This window comes from Glossina fuscipes, unplaced genomic scaffold (genome assembly GCF_014805625.2).
Source record: "Glossina fuscipes isolate IAEA_lab_2018 unplaced genomic scaffold, Yale_Gfus_2 3, whole genome shotgun sequence".
Classification (NCBI taxonomy): Eukaryota; Metazoa; Arthropoda; class Insecta; order Diptera; family Glossinidae; genus Glossina; species Glossina fuscipes.
This window is the reverse complement of record NW_023998417.1, coordinates 8411688-8425504: the sequence shown is the minus strand read 5'-3', so window position 1 is coordinate 8425504 and position 13817 is coordinate 8411688. Positions and strand designations below refer to the sequence as shown.

The 13817-nt window shown below is 29.7% G+C and overlaps 1 protein-coding gene across 14 annotated transcripts in view; it reads right to left on the bottom strand.

Annotated features, from left to right (window-relative positions):
* LOC119634776 (AF4/FMR2 family member lilli) overlaps positions 1 to 13817 on the bottom strand; it is a 302476-nt gene that overhangs the window by 142061 nt on the left and 146598 nt on the right. The window contains exons 1-2 of one of the 14 annotated variants that reach the window (XM_038029143.1): positions 5601 to 6278; positions 2226 to 2250 (exon numbers count right to left, since the gene is read on the bottom strand). The exons of 11 other annotated variants lie outside the window; for them this stretch is intronic. In XM_038029143.1, coding sequence (XP_037885071.1) covers positions 2226 to 2250; positions 5601 to 5608 — 33 coding nt within the window. In that variant the 5' untranslated portion in view covers positions 5609 to 6278. Of the gene's footprint in view, positions 1 to 2225; positions 2251 to 5600; positions 6279 to 13817 lie in introns of those variants that run through there. 2 more of the 14 variants (XM_038029141.1, XM_038029144.1) reach the window with 2 other exon arrangements.

Sequence of the window (13817 nt, the reverse complement as noted above, 5' to 3'; positions counted from 1 at the left end):
TATATATATATATATATATATATATATATATATATATATATATATATGTATATATATATATATATGTATATATGCTATTGTGTAGTGTGTCTGCACACAAGTAATTACATTAATTATTACTAATTTCTTAAGTGCACGCTGCATTGGGTTAATTTAAGGCTAAATATTATAATTAAACAGGTGTTGAAAACTTTCTAACAACAATTTTTGGTTTAATAAATTGTCAACTATTCATGCTGGCAGTAGGTAGATAGTTAGGTAAGTGAGATAATTGCTAAGAAATGGTAGAAAATGTATAACCAGTAGGAGAACGTATACTACTATGCATATTTCCTGACGTTGACCTTGAAAGAAATTTCCAAAGGTTTTTAAACGAAATGTTTACGGTAAATATAATTAGTATAAACAGGCTTCTCTTGGGTTCTTTAAGCATATTTTTATATCGAAACTTGATTGTTTAAACCAACCAACGCTCATACACTTAACTGAAATTCTATTTATTTCTTGTTACTACCAACGATACTAATTTTAAAACAGCTATCGCATTCTTGAGCGTCTTAGCAAGACACAAATAACTTGCAAGTTTATCCTTGCTTGGAGATTTCATTAATACGATACAATGTTATTATATGTTTCAGTTTGTAAAAATGTAATTCCGCTAATAGAATTTTTGTCGATAGTAGCAAGAAAGGCAAATAAGTAAAACGCAAAAGTGGCATACTATTAGGATTTCAGATTTATAGAAAGTAAAGCATATTTTTAGGTATATGCTTTTCCCATATTTTTGCGTATAGCGAAGGAAATTGCTAATAATTCAAGTTTCTGTGCGTCAAGATACATTTTTAAAAACTTTTCTTCTGTACGTAATACATTTAGTTGAAACATCCATCCTTAAAAAAATATCTTGTCTGCTTTTGCTATTATAAAAATTTTTTGTTCATAACTTAAACAATAAATTGTTGCACAGTTGATATAAAAATTTCAAAATAAATGTATGAAGAAGTCACATTTAGGTTAAAGACGACTGTATGGTAAGCGTTAGATAAAAATGGCATTTTTTTTGTTTTTTTTTTTGTTTTTTTTTTGCTAAAGACGGGTAAAGGTTATGAAGTGAGAATGTAAAAGAAATCTTCGAGTTATATATATATATATATATATAGACATATGTAGGCATGGATATGTACGCATGGATTTAATGGAATATTTTAAGCTATGTACAGGTTTAGATTGAACGCCAATTGCTCGTTCCTAAGTAGTATGAAATCTTGAGAGACATTCCCTTAAATAAAAAGTTTCGTGACTTTCAGTTTTTTTGCGCTAATATTATTCAGCTTGCGTGCTTTCGTATACAAGCCACGGAAAAAATTATAGAACTTATTGCAACTAAATCGTGGTTTCCTTAGTTTTAGTAAATAATTGTATACATCTATCGCCTAAAAGACGGAAGCTATCCTTACTTTGTGCTCACTTTGTATTTGAAAAATGAATTTTATGTGCCTGGACTGCCCTACAAGTACGCATGCAATTGAAAAAAGAAAAAAAGGGAAACTTGTTATAGGTTTTAAGAAACTTGATATATATTAAAAATTAGAAACAGTATTTAGTGTTAACGAACTAGACAATGGAGCAAGCTGGACTTATTGAAATTTTCTATGCAAAAATTGCGCCAAACGGACAAACTTGAAAGGAGCTTTACAGTTATTGGAGCGATGAGCATTCAAAACCCCATTTTCTTTTGTCTTTGCGGTATGATTTCCTTCCATTTTGAGGCATCTCTTCTCTCGAAAAATCGAAATTTGCAAGAAATATATTAAAGTATATTACGTTTTGACGTGAAAGTATCACATTTGCCAAGTCGTCAGGGCTACTGTGTTTCCTAAAGAACAGGAAATTCAAGCCATTTGAAAAAATGCTTTACCACCAGGCACAGAAAATATCATTTTGAATTTTTATTCACATTTGTTATGTGCAAGGTGAGGCAAGGGTCGCAGTGAAGTTTTACAACAACTGATGCAATTTCGTATAATTATCTCGTTATTGCTGTAGGCGTATACAAGATTCACTTTTTTCGTACATATAAATATTTGCAATTTGTTTTTATGCTATCGCGGGAGAATGCAGAAAATTTTGTTTATATTACCTGACAATGAATAAAAGTGAAATTTTTTATTCAATAATATAGCCAAAGCGTCAGCGAAAAGAACAAAGGCATGCCACATACATACCGTTATATATGGAATTTGTACATACCTGCAAAGAGAGAGAAAATGTGAAAAATATTTTTATTGAAATTGTTACTGTGTAAAAAGCGGAAAATATTTACGAAAAATTTTTCGAAAAAAAAAAAACAAAAAAATTATTAATTCATATCAAATTTAATACGTTTCGTTTCTATTGTAATCGTTGAAAAATCCATTCGCATTCATTAAACAATAATGTTTAGAAAATGTAATTTCTTGTTAAACAATTTAAATAGCAAAACTCATTTCCCTCTTTGTTTTTCACAATTTTCGCATTATGAAAGGCAGACAATTGTTTTTTTTTTTTTTTTTTTTTTTTTTTTTTTTTTTTTTCATTATGACCTTTACAGCTTTTTGCTTTTTGTTTTTTCGTATTTGGTTTGGTTCTTTTTTTGGATTTTTTTTTTTTTTTTTGTGAAAAACAATATGAGCATAAAATGTTATAAGGCGAAAAGTTATAGAAAACAATGAAAACTTTCTAACAAAGAAATTAAAATTGCGCAAAAAAAAAAAAAAAATAAAATAAAAAAACAAAATAAAAAAATAAAGTTTTTTACAAATTCTCACAAAATTGTTTTCAAATGACTTTGAAGAAAAGTTTGTGACGTTATATACGGTGTGACAGATATAAAAGGATATCGAAATTCACGAATGATAAACTTTAAAAGTTAGCTTATGCGAAACAGCAGTGAAACGAACGTGGAAACAAAGGAAAACTCGACTACGCTAAGGATAGTAAGTTGAAAAAACAACAATTAAATGAAATGAAATTTCGTGATTAAAAGGTTTAACAACGCAAGTCTGCGTCTCATTTTGCTAAAATATTCGATTTTCAAATTGAATAGTCTTAGAAGTGTAAGGCAAATGCTCTATCCTATCCAATATATTATTCCGATTTTTTGTTTGTCAAGTAATTCTCTTGCTCTATAGTTTATTAATAATAAAAAACATAAATTTTGCCTGCCCTTAGCCTTCCCGTATAATTAAAATAAAGCGTGAGTCTGCTGTATATTGATTTAATTTATCTTTTCTTTTAAAAATTTGACTTATACTTCACTTTGATTGATTGCCATTTTTAAATGTTAAATGAAATTTAATAGAAATATACTTAACAGGCATAGGCCAATTAATCGTTAAATATTTCGCTTGCATTAAAAACGTGAGTGAAAATAATTATACGCAATTCTTTGATCTAATCACTAAGCACTTTGTTGCTATATCTTTAATGACAAGCAAATTATGTAGTGACAATTGCAAAATCTTGTAAGCGTATCGAGGTATTTTTATTGCACATTCTTGAACAGCTCTTCAAATGTACGAAAAAGTGCTTAAGGCCTTTGTTAAAAGGTCAAAGGCTTTTTATATTGAAAATATGTCACACATACTCTTTTATGTGTTTAAAACTTGAAAAACTCTCAAGTACTTGTCACAGCTTTAAGAGGAGTTCTCAAATAATAAAAGATGTCCACTAATGTGCTCTCATGGCACTCATGGTCGTTTGGAGTGTGTGTTAAAATTTATCCATTTTAATACTTCTTAAAGTAATCAAGCTTCCGGAACATCAATTAACAAAGTAGACAATTAACTTAACAAAGCCAAACCATATTCAGTTAAGTCGCATTTTAACTGCATACTCGCTTTAATCTAAATCCAATCTGTTAAACTTTTATAATTCAATATTGAAAACAAACATGAAAGGAAAACGTTATGATAGTCTTGATACTCGTTGTACACCATTTTTTCCATAGTGATCTCTTAGTTATGGCACGATTTTCTATAACTAATCATTCAAGATGTGACTTTCATTCACTTATAAGAATCTTCTGACTAATTAAAATCTTGTCAGAGTGTGATGTTCCCCAAGGATCAATATTGGGGCCAGTTCTATTTGATCTACAGAGAAACGATCTGCCAAGGTGTGCAGTACACAGCAAGGTACATATGCATGTAGATGATGCACAACTATCGCAAAGTGGCAACAGTGACAGCCAAACCCGAGTGTGGACAGAATAAATGAAACTTTGGCGGCATTTCAACTCTGGGCGACAGTGAAGAAGGCCCATATTAAACAACAATAAATGCAAATATTTGCTAATAAGTAAGAGTCCATTACGAAATTCTACTAATTGAAGGATATCTGCAAATAGCAACATCGTACTGAAAGGATTGTAAACCTTGGTATTTGTGTCAATAAAAAGTTAAAGTAGGGAAATCGCCTCAGTAGTGCTACTGCCATAGCATTCATCAAGCTACGCAGCTTATGAGTAGTCCGTGCACAAAAGGTTTCTGTTGTCCAAAATTTTCCTCTTCCGTATGCTTTTATGCGGCTGTGAAGTTTTCTTCAATTGTGACATAGTACCGATGCGAAGACTGAAAGTCGGAAATGTCGTTCGATCTGTATACGTAGCGCTGCCTACATGAAAAACTGAGATAGGCAGCCAGTAATAGAGGCATATAAATTATATAAACGAGATATGGCACCTTCTTGCCTGATTTTACGTATGCTAATGAGCTACGAAAAGTTCTACCATCGGATTAGCAAACGACTGCCAGTGCTGCTTGATTTAAACGCTTACCAACAGGGTATTCCAATGGAACTAACCACTAATTAGTATTCTATTGTTCTCCGTTATTACATTTTCTGTATTTCTGAACGTGAATCATAATTTGGATCGTAATAAGGATATTATTTGTGATCACTAATCTGCATGGTATTAATTCCCCTAAACCTATCAATATTTTCACTTAACAGCCTTGACACTTAGTGTATAGATAATAATTTAAATAAATAAAATTATTTAACCCAAGAAATATGCACATTAATGTGTGCCAATTTTTAACCAGACTTGCATTTAAAGAAAGTTTTTTAAAAGTCATCGAGGGAAAGGTTTAATATTTTTTTTTTTTTTTTCCTTTACATTTTTTATTAATTTAATTATTTATCGATTTTTGCCTTTGAAAAGTCGTAGCATTCTACGGGCACTTTGGAAATCTGAAAGTATTCAATAATAATAATAATAGCAACAACATCGACAACAACAAGAGAAAGTAAGAAAAACGGAATGAGAGAAAAAGGAAACCCGATTACATTTTATAATTAATTTCCATAATGGGCTACAAAACACTTAAAGCGCGGCAATATATTCTTATGCTCATGTAAGTGTATTTATATATAGGTATATATATATATGCATATATAAATACATCTATATATATATATATATATATATATTTATATGTAAAAAATACGAATGATTATAATTGATTTTTCTATACAATCATTCACGTACATCTGCAACCACAAAGCATAATCCAATTAATTTTAATTGAATTGACGCGAAAACAAACAAACCGACTTACATACTCATGATGTACTCTTTCAAAAACGCAGTACTTGGTAAAATGTGCTCTTCTTATCTCTTTTCGTGCTTCTCATGATTTCCTGAGGCAGACTTGATGCTGCCATAAACTGCATACCAACGATATGTCCAAAGTTAGCTGTTGTTGTTGTTATTGTTATTATTGTTGTTATTGTTATTGCTTTATTTTAGTTGTTGGAAAGTAAACAGTAAGAACATTATATAAGCGATAAATACTTCTCCGACTCTAGTCTTTCTCTTGTATTGCTTTTTTATTTTTTTTTTATTTATTTTTTTTTTTTAAGACTTATATGGAAAAATAAAATATCTTGCACTTAATTACAATACATTTAATCAACAATAGCACACTTTAAGCTATGCTATAGAAATAGTCTATAAATTAACCATGAAAGAGGAATGTGTTTATGCGCAAGCATGCAGAGTGTTAACCAAGACACGGTATAACTAATGATATTAATAGACCGTTAATATAAGGAAATGCATTTTCCTTTTTGCTTTTCACATTTTTTTCCTTCTTTTCTTATCAATTATAGATTACGTTTTACATGCGCGCTGCGTATTCATATCTTATAGATGGACACTTTACTGTTCGTAATCGATAATTTTATTGTCGTTATTCACTATAAACTCTTAACAGTTCATTAATATATTTTTCCATTAACACACTTTAGCTTATTGATTTCATTTTACAAAAATTTCCTTATGACTCTTAATAATATATATATAGCTGCAATATGATCTTATACCGGTTTTTCTTACGTTTCGCTGATTGTTTAATTGCTATTTATATGGCAACGTTACGAGGAAAAGTGTTCGCTTGATTGAAGTCTAATGAAGATTTATGAGGTTCAAATAGATTTTCAATTTAGATTACGGTCTGAGATAAACAAACGTGTCTAAATATGCATCAGCAAAAAAAAAAAAAAAAACAAAAACAACAACATAAAGACACAAAAAAATTAGCAAAAAAGGAAAGGCAAGATAAGGAGAAAAATTGAGAAAATGTTTTTTGGCCTTTTTTTTCCTCGCTGAGATGCCTTAATTGCAATACAATTTTTAATAAATTTGTTAAGCTTTTAAAAATGTTTTTCAAGCTTGAAAATTTATGTTTATGTGAAAGTACAGCAATCAAAGAATCAAGGCGTTAAAGCGGCTTCAATTTCTATTTTAATAACACATTTATCGATTTATTTCACATCACAAGCATAACAGCTTTGTGCCGCAATCATACAAGCCATAGGTATTAATATACAAACTGGAAATTTAAGATATTCGATCTTGAATCAATTCAACAAATGCAGAATAGTTGCAAAAATTCACAGTACACGCTGAAAATGGAGGTGTTCACGCTTTACATTGTACTCTCACCTATTGGACTCATTTTTAATAGGAATTTGTCTGCGCAACAACTTCCAATGTTTTTAGCGATCGAGACAATGTTTATCATAGACATTACACAGACGGACATGCTTAAATTGTGATATAGAAGATATATATCGAAGATTAGAAATCCAGACCAAGCTGTTAAAAATTAATATCATTAGGTTTTGAAGATTATATCGAACGCGAAAAAGTATATTTGGAATTGTGATCGATGCTATATTCCTCCAGTATAAAAAGTATGAAAGTATATGCACCTTTATAAACATTTTTAACAAGCTATTGTAAAGTGAAAACACAAGCATTATTTCTGTGCGAAAGAAAGTCGGAAAAACCAAGCATTTCGGCCAATTTCTCGCGTTCCAATAAGTATAACTTGGTTTGACAAACAAAATTCTATATAACCGTGAAATATTGTATGACAGACTTCAAGGAATATTGGAAGAATCCATTTTTAAAACGACTCTTTCTTTTTCTCTCTTTCTCTCTCTCTTTCTTCTCTCCCTCTCTATCTCTCTCTCCTCTCTATCTCTATCTACCTATCTATTTACCTATCTATCTCTCTCTCTCTTTCTTTCTTTGTTTCCCTCTTCTCTCTCTCTCTCTCTCTCCCTCTCTCTCTCTCTTTCTCTTTCTCTTTCTCTCTACTCAAAAACTGGAAAAAAGCCAAAGATCCAGAGAAACGGAGAATACAAGCGATGCAAATATTCTCCAAAGAATTTTCTTTTTTATCATTTATTAATTTGAACAGTAATTGGATAAAAAAATGTACTATTTTCTTTTTATTTTTTGATATTTTTTCGTAATATTTAAAAAAATCATTTATAGAATTTTTTCAAATCAGATTAGAAATTGAAATTCTTCTTAGGCTTATTTCACAATTATAAAATTTTCAAGGTACGCAAACCAACAATATAGAAATATATTTTACTATATAGATAAGTTATGAAATTTGAACTGCTATGAATCAATTTTGATCAATTATTTTGTTATTGTTTTAAAAATTTTCTGAGTTTTAATACCAATCACAAGGTCGTTATAACAATATTGCATTATAAAAAATTTAAGTGTCTAGCAAGGTACACTCTAAATAATTAAGTCACAATTTCTTTCCACTATCTAGTATATTAGCATAACGAACGTTACGTTTTTTCTAAGTTCCTTTTGAATTTTTTAATTAATTCACATCTCTTCTTGCTTCCGTAAATCATCAACCGTCGAGTTTTTCTTTTCTTTTCATATTATTGCGAATGTAAACCTTCCCGTAATAAAGAAAGTGAGAGGCATGTTTAGAGTAGCCTAGGACATCCACATATGTTTGTGTACTTCGATGTTCAACGTGTATTGCTAGATATTACGGTTCATTAAATATCCGCTTACTATTTGCTGAAAATGTATCAAATGTATTTCGTAGATCTTATATGAGGTATGTCTAAAAAAAAAAGTGATTTTGTCCCCTTGAAAGTAACTCCCCACAGATATAACACATTTATGTCAGCGCTCTTTCCAAACTTTTAAGCACTTTTGATATGCGCCTTTTGCTATGGCCTTGAGCTTTTTCAGCGATGCTGTCTTTATCGCTTTAATATGACTGCCGTGGCTAAAGCACGACATTTCATTACGAAAATGTCCTAAGAAATTGCAACCGATATGCCAACGTACTCAGCAATTTCATTAATTGCGATTTAAATTTTCTCCATAAAAATTTTCTTCACTACTTCAAAGTTTTCATTGGTTGTCAATCATCGTCATTAATATCTTCCCGCTTCCGCTTCTAAACATTTTCATTGCTCAAACTGGACTCGCCAAATGCCACAGTCAGTATTATAATTGAGTTGGAGCATCTAACATGTGTAGGGGACATGTGTCCCAACTTGAAAGAAAAGAATCCGAACACAGAATATACGTAGCCTACGATATTTGAAATGATACAATGACCACCTATTAATATAAATATAATTTCTATATAATTTTTTCACTAGTTACATTTTTCTGAGTGTAAATAACGTAGCAATAAGTGTCGCCATAAAAATTGTATTTAATATATGCTGCTTTTAATAACAATAAATTAATTACACATTAAAGCGACAAAATATTGTAAAACTAGATTTCATTACACACGAGTGAACAGCAGTTGACATCAGGAAAAAAAAAAAAAAAAAAAAGAGTAAAAATTTCATATATAATTTAATTCAAGTGGAATTTTAGATACCCCCAGCTTATGAGTTTTGATATATACATCGTGCAATTAAACAAACACAGATTTAATAATAAAATCTGATGTTTATAGAGAAACTTAGTCGAAAAATCCGATTGATATTATTTTTGCATGAAAAGTGTAAAGGGTTTGTAAAAATCATTTTAGCGAACTTATTCGCGGGAAATGTGTGCTATTTTAGATAACCAAACTATCACATTTTATAAGCGTTATTGATCCTGTTTGCTCAGAAGTCATATAAATGGTTTGTTTTCCAAAAAAACGAATCGAAGTCGAATTAATCCACCCTATAAACTCTCTTCCTGCAGACGTTCTAGAAATACGTCTTCTTTGACCCGACTAAGCAAACTAAGAATTAAGTAAATAAGAATCGCGTTTTATTTTGCATACTAGACGATGAAAGGTCGATCGAGAGTTTCACCAATTATTTTTCTCCTTTTTACTTATGACAAATGCCAACTTGATATATATATATATTTGTTATATATATATGTCAACCTATGGTTCTTTTGCAAAGCTATTACGGAGTTATTTGCCATTTCTTAACTTTTAAATTCTGAATTCCGACACTTTTCAGTTTTCTCCCTTTTAAAGCATTCAAATTCAAATTGAATGAAGGCGATTTAAAATTTTAAGCAAATCAAAAATATAAAAGCTACAGGGGGATAGGTCTTCTTCTATTGTATATTTCTGGCTAGCTTCAAATAGTTCGTCGTATTTAATAGACCTTCAGCCTGGTGTAGGTAGGCATCAAAATATGAAAAAAAGACCTCAAGCCATTTCATAACACTCTCATAGACTAATAGGCTTTTTCAAGCGCATATACACGCTTTTAAACGGAAACATATACAAATGTATATTTACATACAAATGTACTTTTTTGTTATATGTAATCAAATACATGTGTATCTCCATGAAATTGCGTGTTTATTATTAAAATTGTAAATTGTTGTGATAATTTTCATTTTATTTATTTATTTATTTTTTTTGTTGTTTTTCTGTTTTGCTACTCTCTCTCTCTCTCTCTCTCTCTCTCCCCATGTCACGCTCTCTCTCTCTCTCTTTATCTCTCTCTAACTATCTCCCTCCCTCTTTGTTAAAAGATGTCAGGGACAGTCAATTACATTTTGTCATTCAATCGACGTTGATATGTATATAAACAAACGTTTGTATGTTCAACAACATAGGCTTTTCGAAATAGTTTGTAGTTTTGTTTGTTATAGAAAAAAAGCAAAACAATAACAAGCGAGAAAATATAATTTAATTAAACGCTTGTATTGACAGCCTGCACGACAGCACGTATATACAATTTATACAAATAAATTAATTAATAGAAACATTTTTTAAAATACATGTAGTGTAAATAATAGAATTGCTTTCAAATTAATTAAAGAATGAGCTTATATAACCATTTTTCAAATAGTATAAATTTTAAATACGCCTTAAACATTCTTGTTATTCGAATCTTAATTGCGATTAAAAGGTATTTAGAATTCGTTTCAAGCCTTTTAGAACTTTTTCATGCTTTTTTTTTTTTTTATTTTTTTATCTTAAAAAAAAAAAAAAAAAACAACCCTGTTGATCTAATTTATTACAACATTTCATATGAATATAAATAATTATTTTTATTTATCTGCAGTTTTTTTTTTATTTTTCTTTTTCTTTTTGTTTTTTTTTTTTTTTTTTGCTGTATATTAAAATCAATCTCTGTCTAGCCTCATAATATGAAGTATGTACATACACACACACACACACACATATACATATCATACACATATTTTGTCTCGTTCAATGAGATGCATTGCACTGTCATAAACTATCAGCATATTTTAATGAGCTTTGAAGGTAAAATCATTTAAAATGCATTCAATTCGGTTGATTTCGTTCTATATTAATTATCAAGTTACGATCGATGGCAAGTGCGAGGCATTTTATAGCATGCGAATGTCTTTTAGGCATATCTTTTTGTATATTATATTAGTAATGATGTATTTCGATTCCGTTTCCAGAAAGACTACATCCATACATACGGATTGTCCCGCGTTTGGAATTGCACATGCCTTGATGTTCAGAGAATATCGTATTTCGAAATTGTCCCCTCTAATGATTTGCCGTAATGAAGATGATTTATCGCGATAGTCCACATTAGTGAAGGTTTGCGCCTTTGCTAGAAATTATAGCTTTCCGATTTTGTTAAATATCCAATATAAAATGTCTGATAACTTCTTGCTTTAATACAAAGTTAAAAAGTCATGGAAAACACAATCCAAAAAATCATTTTTCACTTCAGTCCTGTCAGTGATGGTTCTCAGAATACGCTTGTAAGTATCACGTTATCGTCACATAAGCAAAGACTCAGTTATTCATCTTCTAACGTCCGCATAATTGTTAAAAGATTTGAAAGCCACTTCACGTTTCTGATATGTTTCAAAAGACTTTTCGAAATTTATAAATGCATTGCATGTGTGTGTTATCAATATAATGTAATCAAGACGTGTTATATATAGCACGCCCGCCTACGTAAAACACTACGTTAATCATAAAAGCTTTTGGACAGACAAGATGACCATAGGTGGCCACGTGGTGTATTGTACTTTCTGCCCAACTAGATACACACATACTTCACTATAACTAATAATAAATTTTTCTTGTGTGTTTTGTAATTGAGCGGAAGATCTCTTTTTTATTTATGTTTATATTTCCTATTTTTGTTTAATTTTTATAAGCATTCTGTTCATTTTTCAATGCCATTCTATCAATGAATGTTATCATGGCAAAGCCATGAATTAATGTGCAGGTAAGTCTTCGGTTAACAATGACAAAAAGTGAAGCTACACCAGATGGGCTAATTTCTAGAAATCTAGAGTGAGTCCATGTTATGCGAGCATCTTCCAACTTCTTGTAAAATGCTATTAGAGTGAATTCTTGCTATATGGGTACCTCGTTATAAGAAACCTATATTTACACAAAAAATTCCACCCAAATAAGCAAAAAGTTATATTTTGGGTATTAAAAGTGTCGCGAAGTAGAATTTTAAACAAATCTTTATTAAGACGCGAATGAAAAAAGGAAAGTTCTTAACCATCGAGTCGTTCATAACAAAAAAAAAAAAAAAAAAAAACAATTATCTTAAAATATTTATCTATGATATCAAATAAAAAGAAAAACAACTTTTCAACTTTAATTAATATCTTAAAAAAAAAAAAAATAAATAAATAAATAAAAGTAATCAACTTAGTCATCTAATTTGATTATTTCGTGACCTATGAATGTACATTTTTGGAAATTCTCTTAACCGTTCAAACCGTTAGGTGGTTTATGTTAATCTAATATATTTGGCAATTTATCGCATACAATCCTCCTTTTCATTGTTCCCAGCAAGAAATAAACAAAGAATTAATAAAAGTTTTAAAAAGAAATTTCACTTAATCGAGATAGACATACATAACATTTTATTCCCAAAGTTAACGGTGCTGTTCACTTCGTAACGTAAAGGTAAAGTCGTTTACTTTTCTTTCGATAGCATGCATATTTGACAACTCCCTTGCAATGCAATTTTATTTGAGCCTTGTGTCAAGGGAATATAAATGCAAACTATACATAAAATCGCAATAAAAAAAAAAAAAAAAACAAAAAAAACAAAAACCTTTCTCCCATAACTTTCACATAGAAAGAAGGAAAAAAAAATGAAACAAAACCAAAACTGTTAAAACCGCCTATTTATTATAACGAAAACTAATTCAACTAAACTGAAAGCACTTACAATGCATGAATATATAAATGCATGAATATATAAATATATATATATATATATATATACGTCTGCTTTGGGCCGCCTCAATGACTGAATAACTGGCATTGTCATGTTATTATAATTGCTTTATAACGACATCATCACACATATCCACAGAGACAGTGATGACATATAAAAATAAAATTTGAAAAATTTTATTAAAAGCAGGGAAATGAACCTCAACGACCCAAGAGCATTTTTTTATGTATTAAAAACAAAAAAAAAAAAAAAAAAACAAAAAAAAAAGTTTTTAAATTTTTTTTTTTTTTTTTTTGCATATTTATTTTAACTAAGCATTAGGAATAAGAAAAAAAAAATCGTGATAACAATAAAGTTTTATTTATAGTAAAAACTAACGTTTATTGTTGAAAATTGAAAACAAAGAAAAAAATTAAAAACAAAACTTTTAAAAATTTCTTCTTTTTATTTTTTTTTTTCTCGGATTATTTCTTTCTGTAGACTGACGACTGACTGTACGTTGTTGACAACACTTCAACGCATGTCGATTTTGTTATTGTTATTAAATTTATGTATTTCTTGATTGTTAACACGAAAATCGTGCCATGACATGGGGGCTGTCAGACAGGCATACAGACTACGTACGTAGTCATCCATAAATATATATTTATTATTATTTGGCTTAGTGCTGTAAAACAACATCATAGTAACAATCATGGAGTTTAAATAAAAACTATTTCACGTTTTTTTTTTTTTTTTTTTTTGGGCTCAAACCTTTGTATAATATTATCGTAAGTCTGCCTGATATCTCGTTGATTATCAACGAGATTTATTATATTCTCTGTCAC